The sequence below is a fragment of the Nuphar pumila genome, chromosome 3, assembly GCF_984573655.1.
Source record: "Nuphar pumila chromosome 3, dmNupPumi1.hap1.1, whole genome shotgun sequence".
Classification (NCBI taxonomy): Eukaryota; Viridiplantae; Streptophyta; class Magnoliopsida; order Nymphaeales; family Nymphaeaceae; genus Nuphar; species Nuphar pumila.
The window spans coordinates 104,889,607-104,905,353 of record NC_143251.1 but is presented as its reverse complement, the minus strand read 5'-3'; the positions used below and the strand labels follow the sequence as shown (position 1 = coordinate 104,905,353).

The 15,747-nt window shown below is 36.9% G+C and overlaps 1 protein-coding gene across 1 annotated transcript; it reads left to right on the top strand.

Annotated features, from left to right (window-relative positions):
* The first annotated feature begins 9,947 nt into the window (after positions 1 to 9,947).
* Positions 9,948 to 13,018, top strand: LOC149843190 (transcription factor bHLH62-like). Its single transcript, XM_089999644.1, has 8 exons — positions 9,948 to 10,986; positions 11,221 to 11,454; positions 11,561 to 11,626; positions 11,800 to 11,868; positions 11,960 to 12,031; positions 12,131 to 12,352; positions 12,446 to 12,539; positions 12,627 to 13,018. The coding sequence occupies exons 1-8, from the start codon at positions 10,081 to 10,083 to the stop codon at positions 12,662 to 12,664; spliced, it is 1,701 nt and encodes a 566-aa protein (XP_089855770.1). The 5' UTR covers positions 9,948 to 10,080; the 3' UTR covers positions 12,665 to 13,018.
* Positions 13,019 to 15,747: the final 2,729 nt, after the last annotated feature.

The window sequence follows — 15,747 nt, the reverse complement described above, 5'->3', positions numbered from 1 at the left end:
TTAGTTCCTTACCTTCAGTAGTAACCAATATATATATATATATATATATATATATATATATATATATATATATATATATATATATATATATATATATATATATAGAAAAGTGTAATAGTGGATGCTAAGTCATCCACTGTTACATCGGAAGATCCTGCAGGCACATCAATCGAACTAATCTAGTTCAAAAAAGACATTGCTTTGATGACCACCGCTAAAGGGTCATTTTGCACCTTTTTTTGTGTTGTTGATCGTATGTACGATCAGTGGCCCTCTTTTGTCACACTTAATATTGGGCGATTTGCTTGTCCTCTCTTACTCCCATCCCTCTTTTCTTTCTTTATATATATATATATATATATATATATATATATATATATATATATATATATATATATATATATATATATATAACTCAATGGTCAATTTTTAAAAAACTAATTGTTTCAAGTTTATTTACCAAGTCAATCTCACTCAAAATATCTTAGAAATATAAGTTTAGGTAGGTCAGTTCATGAAAAAGGCATAAATAGAGAAATAGTTTCAATGTTTATTTATATGGGTTTACTCAAGCCATGTATTGTTTGTAACAGTTATATGGTGAACAGGGAAGGTGATCTGTCAAATTACTTTAGGCTCTGTTTGGGATCTCGTGTTGGAGAGAGTTTGCAAGGAGTCAGAAGAAGTAGAACTATTGAAATCTAAAAAAAATAGATTTGAGAGGAGTTGTGGAGTCCCTCTTTGTTTGGAAGCATAAACAACTCCTTCAAGGATTCAGGCTTACTCTTGATTTCTTACCATATTTGGGAACCTTAGCATGGTATTTGGGTCGAGCTAGGACCTATAAATTAGGCTTAAGCTCGTTCTGTATGTATATATATATAGAGCCGTAGCTAGGATTCATGTGAGGGGGGTGCAAACAGGGGTGTAGAAAAAAAATTGGTGTGATAGTCTGGGGTTCGGGGGCAGCGCCTCCAGAAAATTTTTTTTTGAGATAACATAAAAAATGGCTACAATTATTAATAAAAATCTATTTCATATGGACAAATCAAACTATTTGCTGCAGTCTTTCTCAACCTCAACGGAAAGTTTTTAAACATTATCTAATGGCAATATATAACACTGGTGCGATAATTTGAAGTTCATAACAATGCATAAATTTTATTTATGACAAAATAAATCAAAATATAAAAGTACCAACTAAAATGGACCCCGACGGTTACTCGCAGCATAAAATTCATCTATAAGAGAATCTATAACTAAAGTCATTGTATATTCTCGTTCGATGTACAATGTCATACAGTCAGCAAGAAAACTGTCATCTATTTTGTTATGAATTTTCGTCTTCACATGATTCATCACTGAAAATGCTCGTTCTGTAGTGGTCGTAGAAACTGGTAATGTCAATACAAGACAAAATAATCTAGTTAGCATAACATAACTTTCTGATCTTCCACTTGCAACCAACTTTTGATACAAATCAGGTAGAGTAGGTACTTGAAATCGAGGATCAGAAACCACATCAAACTGATAATGTTGTAACTCTGCTTTCAAGTAAAATATATCTTGTGGTGTAAAATCTTGAGGATGGAACTTCTCTGCAAGCTTGCAAATATCGGCTATATTAAAGGATTCAAATGAGTTTCTAGGATTCAATGTTGCACTAAGAGAAAGAAGTTTGACTGATGTGTCATTAAATTTAGTATTTAACTCCACCAACAAGAAATATATAACTTTGTTGAAAACATCAAAATGATAGTGATGCTCAACTGAGGGATATATCTCCTTGTCCTTCAAATAAATTCATTGATTCACAACCTTCAAATATATCTTCTTGTCCTTCAAATAAATTCACTGATTCACAACCTTCTCCTACTGTTCAAAGATAATTAATTTGGATATCAGAACATTAAAACACAAGTTAAAAGTTAGGACTTTTCTATACTTTTATATAATTTGTGTAGATAAAGTAGATAATTGATTCTATAATTCAGAAATCAGAACTTATTCTAAAATTCAGAAGTCACTGATTCACAACCTTCTCCTAGCTTTGTTCCAACTAAAATGAGTAGATAAAGTAAAATTATTGCACCAAAAAACATAAATTACCATTAACAGTCAACATTCATCTTCCACTTTAATTTAATCTGTGAGTCAAACAATTAACATGAGATAAAAGACTGACTACATATATGTATATAATATATACATATATACATAGAAATATATGCATAGGAGCTCATTCAGAAACAAAAAATATGATTTATCCCCAAAATGGGTAAATTATTTTTTTATTTTAAATAAAATTTGATAAAAAAATAAATGCAGTGAATTGTTTCAAGTCAGGATCAACCCTACTTCGGAATTGATTTGATTAAATCCACTCCAATCCACCTATAATTTAATTAAATCAAACTAGCACATATTTGATTAGTCAAATTACCCAAAAGATCGGTGTCCCATCGTCGTGCTTGGTTGGTGTCTCATCATCTTGCTCACTCAGGAGCACGAGAACAGCGTCGGAGGCTTGAAGGAGAAGCGTGGGTTGTCGGCGTCGGAGGAGAAGCTCGGACGACGTCGGAGAAGAAGTTGGGCGACGTTGGATCGATCATCGGGAGTCGGAGGATTTGGGGAAGACGAGGGCAAGGGCTAGGTCACTCAAAATCAAGATCGAAGAAGAAGACGAGCTGAGGGGTAATAAGTTAAATGGGTTGGATCCATCACGGGCGGGTGCCCGCCCTCGCCAGGTGCTAGATCTGACCCAGGAATCAGGACTGGGCTTTTAAAAAAAAAAATAACTGGGCCGGGAGGCAGGACTGGGCTACACCCTCCCCCCCCGCTTCGCCTTTTTTTTTTTAATTGGGCTGGGAGGCAGGACTAGGCTACAGCCCAGTCCTGCCCCTGCCCCCCCCCCTATATATATATATATATATATATATATATATATATATATATATATATATATATATATATATATATATATATATATATATATATATATATATATATATATATATATATATATATATATATATATATATATATATATATATATATATATATATTGTGTATGCATATATATTATGTATATATAAGACAAAAATATAATATTTACTGAGGTAAAATAGATGAATATAGGATTTACTGACCTAAAATGGGGTAAAAAATTTGAACTATCAAAATTTTAGGAATCCACTGAAATCCTTGTGATTTAAGGAGTTGCAAATACCTCCTCTTTTTAAGAAGAGTTCAAACGGGTATTTTGGAGGAGTTGAAGTGGGTTGATTCTCAATCGAAAAACTTGCCTTCCTCCAACTCCTCCCAAACATCAATCAATTACCCATATTGAGTGTCACATCATGTAATTATCTCTGGTTGCATCCCAACTCCCAGGCTCTCAAACATAGCTTTGAGGAAATAATTTGTCATCTTCATCGTCTAATGATTCATTTCACAAGGACTTCATGATCTTTGTACATATTGTAAACGGTAAAGATGCCAAATCACTTTCTTAAAAGTGATTTGACAGATCACCTGATTTGCTCTCATTATACTTGGTTAATCACATAATTTAAGGTACCAGGAAGGAACTTACCCATGTACTTTGGGCCCCTTGGGACACCAACCCTGTCTGATTATGCCACAATTTAATCTTTTTTCCTTTTAACATGAAGGTAGGACTGGTAAATGAACCTAACAGCTCATGATTCTACTCGTCAGGATCTTGTTCATAATCATCTTATATAGCTGGTCGAAGAACGGAATATCCGGACGTAGCTCAGTTCAATTCAAGTGATCTCATATAAATAAAAAAAATATGTATCTTATGCAAGATACATATTTAAAGTATAATATATGAAGAGAATGATGCATGTAAAATCTGAACTATTAAGATTAATATATAAAATGCATATTTTAATTGTAATATATAAAAATATATATATTTCATGTATAAAAACGTGATTTTTTTTTTTTTGCATGAGGCACTCAAACATGAATTTCTTTCTTTTCTTTACAAAAAACATCATTTTTGCAGTGATTGTGAGCTCTTGTTTGGCTCAGTTTTGTCCAGGGACACGTTCTTTGCTTTCACTGCAGGGTTCTTGCCATGCCGATTAGCAAACTATTTCCACAACTATTGCATTTTTAAAATTTTCATGAAGAAATAAAGATATTTTTCTTTGTATAGTTTTTGTGTGCTTGTGTGAATGCACGCACGTGCACACACACACATGGCTTAAAGAAAATCAGAGTACATGAAGGATTTATAAGCATGACATCCCAACATCAAGTATCACCTATGTCAAACTTAACATGGCAGGTGTGTCGTGTGCTGTATATTGAGCATGACATTGGACACACCACAACACTTCATAGATACAATAAAATCTATGTCAAACATAATCAACACTACCATGATGCCCCTAACTTCTTCTTTTTTCAATTTTGATTATTTATTTTGTATTTGTATTTTTTAATTTGTCATCAATTAAATTTATAGTTAAAATTGTATTTATATTTTGTTATTTTGGATTGAGAATTTTTAAAATTATACATGTGTGTGTATGTATATATATAAAGAGAGAGAGACAGAGAGTAGAGGATAGTTGTCTATACCAATCTATACCTATTACAGCTTATAGAGCTTTTGAAGGGTTTTTCTTCAAGTTTTTCTCAAATCTGATCACACATGCTCTACTTGCTTGATTTTATAGGAATCGACTCTTTCATCCTGTGATTCTGACATGTAGTTAGGTTTTTATAAAGCTTGAAAATTGATTGTGTAAATTTTTTATGAAAAACATATTTCTCATAGAAAAAACATGATCCAAGTGTCATTTCCTAGCAAATATCTGCAGTCATATTTGTGGCAAAAAAAAAAACAAAAACCACTTGTTTGCTCGCAATAGGTTGTAGTAGGTACGAAACATAGTAGGTCGTAATCGTAAGATTTTTATAAATCTTGCAATAATATCATGAGAAATTACCTAAAAGTTGAAAACAGGAATTTCTTGTGATGTTTTCAAAATATTGCATTTTTTGTCAAAACATAAATATCATGATTTAAATATGATATTTGCATTTTTAATAACTATGTGAGTTTTATTTTTAAATATTTGTATTTATATTTTCTTATAAACTTTTATTTTTTATTGCTGAGATTTTGCCAAAAATACAAGATTTTAAAAAAAATCGAATTCTCATGAGTTTTTTATTGTCAATATTTTGTCATTTTTAATTGTTGTCACTATGCTCTAAACAAAAGAAAGTAGTTGCCTAATGTAAATGCATGCGCGCTGAGCGTCCATTGCGCAGGCATGATGGATGCTCAACGCGGCCTTGTGTAAAATGGGCTTTAGCGGGGCTTTTGAAGTGTTGCTAAAGGTCTTAGTTTCGTTGGGACCTTTAGTGGTGCTTTAAAAGTGCGCTAAAGCTACGTTTTACACAAGTATGTGTTATGTACGCTCAGCGCGCATGCATTTGTGTTAGGCACAAAACACTATAAATATATATATATATATATATTCTACTAATGAAGGTAAGGAACTAATGAGTTAGAAACCATAGGTGCAAGTTGTATTGACTCAATCTAACTACATAGATGTGTTAAACATGGTTTGTTTGATAAGGATCAAGCATTGGATCACTTTTTTATGTAAAAAAAATGATCTTTTGAGTTATGAAATGATGGCACATTGTGGGCCGTTGATTTTTGGACCCCTTTAAAAACCTAATTACTTGTCATAATCATATGATTCAAAGAAAGTTTCCTACTAAACAAACCATGTAGATCACATCCATAACATTTGATCAAAAAATTAATTTTTTTTAAAAAAGAGTGATTGCTACTCATTAGTTCCTTACTCTTATTACTAGTCAATATATATATATATATATATATATATATATATATATTGTTGGCTATGTCATGTCTTGTACCCATGTCTATGTCTATGTGATTGAATAGAGCACTATGACATGACTAAATAATGTATGTTGTACCATGTTGAAAAATTAAAAAATCTTTCACTCACAAATTTGCATGCGCTCTTGCTCAAACTTACCTTTGATAAAATCAATTTCTTAGGATCGAGTGAAACCCTTATCTTTTTTTCAAAGAGAATCAAAATCATAGATTATGAGCCATTAATAACCGAAGTGGATCCAACTGAAAATGGATCCACCTCAGCATTGGATAGGGCAAAGCAAGAAGAAACCCAACCCAAAACAGCCTTGAGGGATATTGGAGAAGAGCATGGACTAGAGTGGATCAACAACAAAAGAACCCGGATCCAAGGACGAACATGTTAGCCCTTGTGGGGCCCACCTAGATATTGACCTCCCCTAATTAGGTCATGCCTAGATGGTTGTGCAGGGTGGTTACCAGGGCCTCTTAGGTGGTACCTTTAGTCAATGGAGGTCATACTTATTTTTGAAATAAATCTCTTAGAATTTCTCAATTTCATTTATAAAATCTTGTAAAATATGATGGCTTTATGAGCCCCCTTGAGCCTATAAATAGAGGCTTCATTTTTAAGTTGCATATGAAAATTTTGAATGAAATAGAGTTGAAGCTCTCTCTCTCCCATTTGCCTCTTCCTCTCTTTGGGTGTGGCCCTCTCTTCTATATTCTCTTCCCTTGGCCCCTAGGCTTTAGTCTAATTGGATCCCTCTCTTGTTCTTGCTATGAGTGCCTCCCTTTGACTCGTTTCTCTCTCTGTAAGGTTTATATCTTATTATAGTGTGGTGGTTGATCCCTAGTGGATCTACTCATGGCAAGAGCACCAAGGCTGCAGTCAAGGCCCTCCTTCATCAAGGTCTACAAGGCCTAGTTTGGTGGACTTAAACTTACCAGGAGCAGTCGTGCTTTCTCTGCTATACCATCCCAGTTGTGTCAACTTTCGTAAACCCTTCTCAGCAAGCTTACCTAAGTCTATAAAGTACTTGGTCTCAATCTTTGGTCTTAAACCCAACTCATCCAACAACTCTCTGCTGATAAACACAAAAACTAGATCAATTTTGAACAATCTTTTCTTGCTAATCAGAACGAGTTTGGTTCTCAAATTTGAATCATAGCTCAATCCATGTCAAAAGTTAGATTTTTTCACCTTTTCAATTAGGAGAAATAATTTTTGCACTGAAATCAGTTTTAGCATAAACCCAGTCTATCCCCATTTCCTATTCCTTGTTCCTGAACTCATAAAACCCAAACCTCGTGGAGTTTAACCCTCGAATTTTAATTAGACCAGACGTGTCTAGATCAATACCTAAAAATTTTGATTTTTTCTGCCAAATCATTTAGGAGATCTGAATTTTTTAGTAAAACCTATCAAAATCCAACTGAACCTGTTTTTTGTTTATCCTATTTGAACCTATAGGAATTTGGTTTTGGATCTAGTCTTAATTCCCTGGGCTGGAACGTATTAATAACAGGAAGCAAAGGTGGTGATTAAAGGCTTTAAAGTATTATGCTACCAATATAAGATGGTTAAACTTGAAGGGCAAAGGCAAAATATCTTTTAAATATGTGTGTGCATGGCCTGAATCGACCTTTTTCTCTTTTGGTTAGGCTAAGAGAAAATCCTCTCATCGTTGACATTATAATGATAGGCCTTCGGTTGGCATAACCAATGTTGTCAGTATCGTTGCGATCAGTTGATTCGTATGGTATCTGTCAAAAATTGATAAGGAACCAAGCTCATTTGGTTTTTTTTTTTTTAAGGACGTATGCTTGGGGGTTACTCCTGATTTCTATTGAATGTAAAAATAAAACTTTATATATGATCACCCATTACAGGTAGTCAATAAGGTGGCTTTGTCTTTCCACAAAAGATCATTGTAAAAACCTAACATAAAAAGAACCTGCCCCATAGCCATCAAAGGCCCCTTACAAAGTACATTTTCTAATTCAAAATCATGGACTAACGCACAAGCTGCAGCCGACCCTCTCTAACTGCAGAAATGAGCCTGCACCACCTAGTGGAGTTGTTGGAAACTAGCTCTGCCCTCCCGCCCCCTTTGAATCTCAGAGAATTCACCTCCACAATCAGCTTTAATTAACCCTATGTTGCTCAGGCTTTTAAACCCACAAATAATAATAAATTTATCAGCAAAGGATACTGAATCATATCCTCTAAATGAAACTGAAGCTAACCGAATTAAAATAACCAACCAATGATGTTTCAAAATAAGTCCTGATGAAGCAAACAGCTTAACTCTGCACAAGCCTTTCAAACCAAGTCACCAACAGTAGCTTTACCAAAAACTTCCCCCATCATGATAAGCTTTATTTTGTAGTTATGTGTGCCAGCACACTATATATGATACACCACATCACACCAACTCTTCACCCAAGGCACCCTGCAATTGACTTCATCCACCATTTAAGTTCTTGAACAAAGTGAGAGTGAGAAACTTTGATTTGGCTTTTTAATATTTTTAAAATAATTTAAAACATTTTTTAATCTTTTTTATGTTATTTTAATATTTTTTGACGTATCATTTTTTGGTTAAAATTTGACCGATTCAATTCAGGATAGGAATTGAATTGGCTGATTCCTTGAATTGTTTTGAAGATCGATTAAGGGCAGATAAGGATTATGAGAACATTGGGCAAAAACTAGGGTTGTTTAACAAGGCTAGGTTCATGTTCGGCTCGTAAAGAGCTTATTCAAACTCATAAAATAGGCTCTATAAGCAGAATATGAATAACAGGTACTGGGCTTGGTTAGACTCGTATAAACTGGTTAGCTTTTAAAAATATATTTTTATATAATTTTTTGTAATCCCATTTCTTTAGCTCTAAACCAATGCATTTTTTCTAAAAATAAGTCAGTGAACTGGGCTCGTTTAACTCAGTCTCATTATGAGTTCGAACTCAGCTTGGCTCGCCACAAGAATGAGCCAAGCTTGAACACTCAAGCTTGGCTAGTTCAGTTCGTTTACCAGTCTTAGGCAAAACTCAACTTTGACCTTGAAGCAAAAAAAAAAAAAGGCTTCGGTAGGTTTTGAACCGTGATCATTCCATATCAAGTGACAAACAACAGAAAATAACCTTTTTCCTTATCGCACTCCTGTGTGCATCATACACACACCTGCGCACGAGCACGAGCATAATCACAAACAACACAATCCAAAAGGAAGAGCCACCAATCAGTGAACACCGTTTTCACCCATTGGGGAGTGAAGAAATTAGGCGCAATGATTGACTCGAGCACCGGAGCGGTTTGGAAGGAGGATTAAAATAAATTAAATGATGCACCTCATTGATCAGTATTTTGTTCACCACGCTGCTTGGCTTTTTACCTTCGCTTCTATTTCTTCCAATCATTGCATGATATTTTATTCCGTTTCCTTCCATTTAATAACTGTAGAAAAGGTGAAGGAAGGCTGTAATAAAGGAAGAGAATGGGAATCCACCTTTGAAAAAAAAAAGAGGAAAAAGAAAAAACTTAACCTAATCCCTATATCTCTTTTCCCACCATGTGCCCACCACAGCAATCCATAGGCACATAAGTTATTAACCAAAAAAAAAATTTAATTATTGTTTAGTATATTTGCTTTTTTTTCTCCATTTAAATTGCCATATTCATCTCTCTCTCTCTCTCTCAATTTTTTTTTTAAGGTGGAGATGGGATGGATGGTCTGGTTTGGAATTGGATTGAGTAAATTTCTCTTTTTCTTTTGATGGGTTAACAGAGGGAAGGGGACACAACTGGTTTGACGTTGAAGGCCCGTCATCTTCACCATTGATTACGGAGATTAAGGGTCAACATTTCCCTCCTCCTCCTCCTCCTCCTCCTCCTCCTCCTTATCATCCGGACTCCTGTTCCCTTTCCTCTCTTATGACCAACCTCCTCTTGTTCTTTTCCTCCCCCTTTCTCAATTTCCTCTCTCTCTCTCTGTTAGGATTTTTGGGTTTTGCTAGCGGGTAACTGGGGTTGAACTTATCTTTGGTATTTATCTTCGACCATTTTGATTGGTAGAGAGAGAAAAGCATTTCGTTTTCATTCTCTGTGGATGAAATTTTTGTGGGCGCCTTCTCTTTTGGCATAAATTCGTGTTTTCTTCCCATCTGAGATGGAAAAAGAAAGGTTCCTTATGAATGTTAGCGGCAGCAACCCTTCTACTTTGAACTACAGACCCACCACAATGGATATCCCAAGAGACATCCCTTCTTCCACCCCATCTGAACCCCTGCCTCATTCCTACCTCAACGTGAATTGGGAGATGCCCATCGATCAGGGCATCCCATACCACCCGGCCCTGAGCTCAATGGTCTCCTCGCCGTCGTCCTCCGCTACCGCGGGCGTCGCCATCAAAGAACTATTTGGGAGGTTGGGGAGCATCTGCAACTCTGGGGAGATCTCCCCACAATCACAAACAATGGGGGATTATATGGCTGGAAGTGTTAATGCTAATACTTCTTGTTACAGCACCCCTTTGAACTCCCCTCCCAATCTGAATCTGGGCATGGAGCAATCTAGAATGAATGGTAGTGTGCCCATTTCTGGAAATTCAATGGGTACCCACCATAGCTCGACACACTTCTCAGCTGACCCAGCCTTTGTAGAGAGGGCTGCTAAGTATTCCTCCTTTGGGAACAGGGGTTTTAGTGGGTTTGGCTTCCAAGAGCCTGAGATGCCTTACAGTGGAAAGCTATCTAGAGTCTCCAGCAGCAACTCTCTGAAGGGTGTCACCATCTCAGCCAATTTATCTGAAACAGAGATGAAGTCTGCTTCTGGCTGTGTTGGCAGCGCTAATGGCTGTCCGGATCTGAAGTTTAGCAGGCTGTCGAGGGCTTCCACGCCCGGTTCGGACGAAGCGGAATTCGGCAGCAACCGCGAGGAATCAACTGTTTCTGATCAGGTCGCTATCGGCGAGCTTGGATCGAAAACTCCGAGCGAGAATGGTAGCAAGAAGAGAAAGTCAATTCCGAAGGGGAAAGCAGAAACACCCACCTCGCCAAATTGCAAAGAAGCAAAGGTATTTGTGCCGCCATTTCTTCTCAGTTTTGGTTCAGTGTTGGTCGATTGTGTGCTGTGTCCAATTTTATGTAGATTTGCTTATGTTAATTTGTTCCTATTGGCATAAGAATCTTGTAAGAGTTTCTGTTTCGAACAGCAACCGACCCGAAAATATGGTCGATTTTTTTAGAATTCGAGGGGCCTTTGTCAAGGATCATTTGATAATTTGGTTTGATTGTGATAATGCCTGCAGATCGCGGAGGTAGATGAGTCAAAAATGAAGAGAAACAAAAGTGCAGAATCGGGATCTAAAAAAAAAGATGAAACAAAGCCAAAGGCTGAGCAGAACTGTGGTTCAAATCCTGGAGATGGAAATCAAAAGCAATTGAAAGAAACTCCAAAACCTCCTGAGCCCCCCAAGCAAGATTACATCCATGTCCGAGCTAGAAGGGGCCAAGCAACGGACAATCACAGCCTTGCAGAAAGGGTATGAATTTGGCACCATACTTTTCTCTCCGGCCATCGCTGCCGTGCTAATTGCTCGTCTTCTGCTTCGTTCAAAGTCTTAAAACTGATTATCTGCTCTGTGACAGGTGAGAAGGGAGAAGATCAGCGAGCGCATGAAATTTCTGCAAGATCTTGTCCCGGGTTGCGATAAGGTAATCCTGCCTTCTGTTTGTCAGCCATTTGCATTTAAACTTAGAATTAGCAAGATGGTAGATGTTTTTTTTTATGCAATGAATTGTTCTTCTAGCTAATTGGCAAAGAAGTTATGCTCGACGAGATCATAAATTAAATGTTTCTGTCTTGAATCTGTGAGTTGTTCTTGTAGGTAATTGGCAAAGCAGTTATGCTCGACGAGATCATAAACTACGTGCAGTCGTTGCAACGACAAGTTGAGGTGTGTAGTTGATCTCCATAATTGAATAGAAGCTCAAGATAACTTAAAACTACAGCACTTCTTAATTCTGTATATTCTCTCCATATTTCAGTTTCTTTCCATGAAGCTGGCCACAGTGAATCCAAGGCTAGACTTCAACGTGGATGGACTCCTTCCAAAGGATGTAAGTTCTTACATTTTAACCTTTGTATATTGGTTTATAACTTTATCATGTACAGTAGTCTTACCAAATTTGCCTGATCTCTTGAATCTCTGATATCAGATGCTTCAGTCACGTGGATCTTCTTCACATATGATGTGCCCATTAGAGTCGTCTGCTTCAGCATTTCCCTATGGTAACCATCCCCAACAGAGACCACTCCAGAATTCCATCACTTCGGCATCAGAGACACGATGCTCTGTAAATCCATTAGACTCAACTCTGTGTAGAAGTCTTGGCGTGCAATTGCCTTTGGCTGATGGATATGCTGATGATTCCTCACAGGTAATTCTATAAATTTCTTGCATTCAGTTTTCAACTCCACAAAAACTAGATTCAGGAATCCTGAACAATAACAGAATTCTGTATAATTTTCAGCTCACGATGTTTTGGGACGATGAACTTCAGAGTGTCGTCCAGATGGCTTTCGGACAGAATCAGGAAACTGCATTCACGTCACAAAATTTTCATGGTAGGAGAGTTTGCTGTGAAATCAATTTCTATGTTTTCTTTGTGGGGATGTACTATATGCTCATGGCTTTAAATTTTGCTAATACAGGCTCATTGCCCACAACCCACATGAAAATTCAGCTCTAATTTATGAATTCGAAGCACTCCCTCTTGTCTTAAGCACTGCAGTTCAGAAGCTCCAAGGAACACTTGATTTTAACTGGTTGGAAGGGTGGCCCTCTGTATATAGGAGAATTTAGGTTGCCTACACAGGTTTCCCGGCAATCCTTTAGTAGCACTTTTTTTTTAGCAACCGATTCTTTTGCTAATTTTTTTGGAAGTATAACCATTGTATAATTCTAGGCTAATTGCGTCCTGTGGTGCAAAGCTTCTCACCACGTGTACGTGTAAGATGTAATATGGTAACTGGTAAGTAATGAGAATGTTGAGTCTGTAGCCATCTCCTTCTTCTTGATCAGACAGACCTGATGTGTCTACTGTTCAGAATTATCAATTCATTAAGATTTTCAAGTGGTGGTTGTGATTCACGCTGCAAATCCATAATTCATTTTCATGATTATTCTGAACCCATCTTTGCAATTAATGCACTCTTATTTTCTTAAGCTGCGCTCTTTTATTCCACATCCTCTCTCTCTCTCTCTCTCTCTCTCTCTCTCTCTCTATCATATATATATATATATATATATATATAGATAGAGAGAGAGAGAGACACGGTTGAGAGTATCATGAAACCCCTAAAAGTCGGGTTAGTGCATGCCAAATGTACCGTAACGTCCTTTTTCTTTTAAACGCGTGCGCGATCAGCGATGCACATGCGTCCGGTGTAACGTCGAACTATTTGTAGTTCTACCTTACACCCTACTATATATATACATATACGTGCGTGTGTGTATGAGAGAGGGAAATATATTGTGGTCCTTAGCGACGATACCATACGGTGATACAAACTCTTGTATGTGTGGATTTAGCTGCTAAATGTAAGCATACAGTATTTACTATGTTAGCAAGTTTAATCGCATCTAATATAACATAAGATTCAACATCCAGGATAGCGAAGACCTGTGGCTCACAATTCATGAAGAAAAGGATGGTTTCCAAGTAGCCCAAAACATTATAATGGAGTCAATTTCAACACATGAAAATACTAAAACAGAACATGCTAACGTTAGTTTTTGCTTTTGGGGGTTACATGTATGTAAATCAAGAGCGTAGGTGGTTCAACACCATGATAAATGCACTCCAGCTGACTTTCTTCTTTTCTCTCTTAGAGACTATAGGTTTATTTTTATTTTTATTTTTTTTGGGGGGGCGGGGGGAGGGGTTGTTGTTTGGGAGTGTATGGCAGCCAACTAACTGAGAAATGTGATATGTCTGCTTACTTTTCACAATTTTCTGTTAACCGTGCTCATATTGATAAAACAGACCTTGATTCTGGTACACTGGAGCTTTCCTTTGTGTTGAGGAAGACAGCATCCAAGTGGCCTGATTGGAAGTTGAGGCTGACTTGGGCCAATGAAACAGAAAGCTTTAGAGACCATTAGCCAAAAGATGCACAGATTGACTGTCAAAAAGTTGTAAGAATAATTTAACAGAGTTGAGTTGGAGATGGTGCCTTTTGCTTTTAGACAGGCTGCTAGTGGAATCCAGCTTCTGCTTACCAAAGTCACCGCGTTAATTGAGTATTCTAGATGATTTTCTATCTTCAGTTACGCTATCTAAAACAGTGTAAAAGCATAAAGGAATCTGGGCAGGGAAAAGAAACAATTTTTTGATGGTGAAAGGTTGTTCACTGCATTTGCTTTTTCTTATCTTTTACTAGAAGCATTCTTCTCTCAAGAAAATGATGGAGGACCAAGAGAAGTTCACATGTTCAATGAAACAAGGTATCAATCATAAACTGGTTAGCCAATCTTGAAGTGATAAACCACTCTTAAGGGAGACCACAACTTGATGCAAATGGGTCCAAGTGGATTTGGGCCTTGACTCTGTTATGCCTAGAAACTTGCAGAAATTAAAAAATAATAAACGTCAATAATCATCCTCACTTTCTGAAAGAGTCTCTACACTCACTATTTATAAGGAATAAAAGTATTAAAAAACCTCAATTCTAATATGGATTCATAATAGATCCAATGTCTAACCATAACTAAATGATCCAAATATCAAAATGGATCGCATCTCGCTATCAATCTGCATCAGTTTCACAGAGATGGGACTTTGACAAAGCTAGTGGATTTATTACAAAATTGTTGTTGGGTCCATCATCCAGCTGTCCCTGTTGCCATCAGTGAGCATCATCGATTACAATCATGTCTGACTCTCACCCAGACAAGAATTGCTTTACCTCTGGCTTTGGTGATTTACTGTGTTCACTAAAGGATGAAAACAAGGCCTGGTGTTAAATGATTGCTGCAGGTTTTTTCACCCACAATTCTAATTCATGATGACCTGATTTCATGTCATGTAATAGTATGACCTACAAATTTATAACCCTTACAGTGGTAGCCAAAGAGCGTGCCTCTGGGCCACGCGCATCCTCTCTTCTAATTAATTGTGTGGGTCTGTCTATCCCTTCATTCATGCCAGAGAGGACATGGGCACAAGCTCAATGCCTTGTCTCATTGACATGACAGAGTCTCTATCACTCTAGTCTTTTGAGCAAAGGGACTAGCATTACTTAGCGTATGTGTCCTGCCTGTCTGCCTTTGCCTCCCTGATCAACAGACCAGCCTGAACTGCTTTGAAAGGTGCACCCCATCCACTTGACAGCAATGCTTCCTAGTTCACTTGATCTGAATCTTAGATTGCTTATTGGATGCATTTTTAAGAGGAAATACAATTATATTATTGTTGATTTATTTTAAATTGGTTGGTTCCAGTTCCTCACAGCATGACAAGGTTGATAAATGTTCAAAGGAAATAAATGTGAACATGGAAGATGGATAAACAACATAACAGACTTGTTTTTCTCAGCTGCGCCGCATTTAGTCTATGGATGGACAAACACGAGACAGCTGATGATTTATGTATAAATTGACTGCATTTTCCTTTGTCTGCCAACTAGGCACGATAGAAGTCAATTGAAGATCTGTCTGGTTTCAGTCTCCACACAACTAGTATTGTGGATCATGAAATTTACATCAGACCCACGTTTTGGCCATCCGCATTGCTCTTCTTTGCTTGGCAATAGAGTAAAATAAGCATTTACA

What these genes read in the sequence shown, in the direction of transcription:
- LOC149843190 (XM_089999644.1), top strand. Translation starts at nt 10,081, where the DNA reads ATGGAAAAAGAAAGGTTCCTTATGAATGTTAGCGGCAGCAACCCTTCT. An exon ending in ATGGACTCCTTCCAAAGGAT is followed by an intron (nt 12,032 to 12,130) that starts GTAAGTTCTTAC and finishes CTCTGATATCAG; the next exon opens with ATGCTTCAGTCACGTGGATC. An exon ending in CACGTCACAAAATTTTCATG is followed by an intron (nt 12,540 to 12,626) that starts GTAGGAGAGTTT and finishes TTGCTAATACAG; the next exon opens with GCTCATTGCCCACAACCCAC.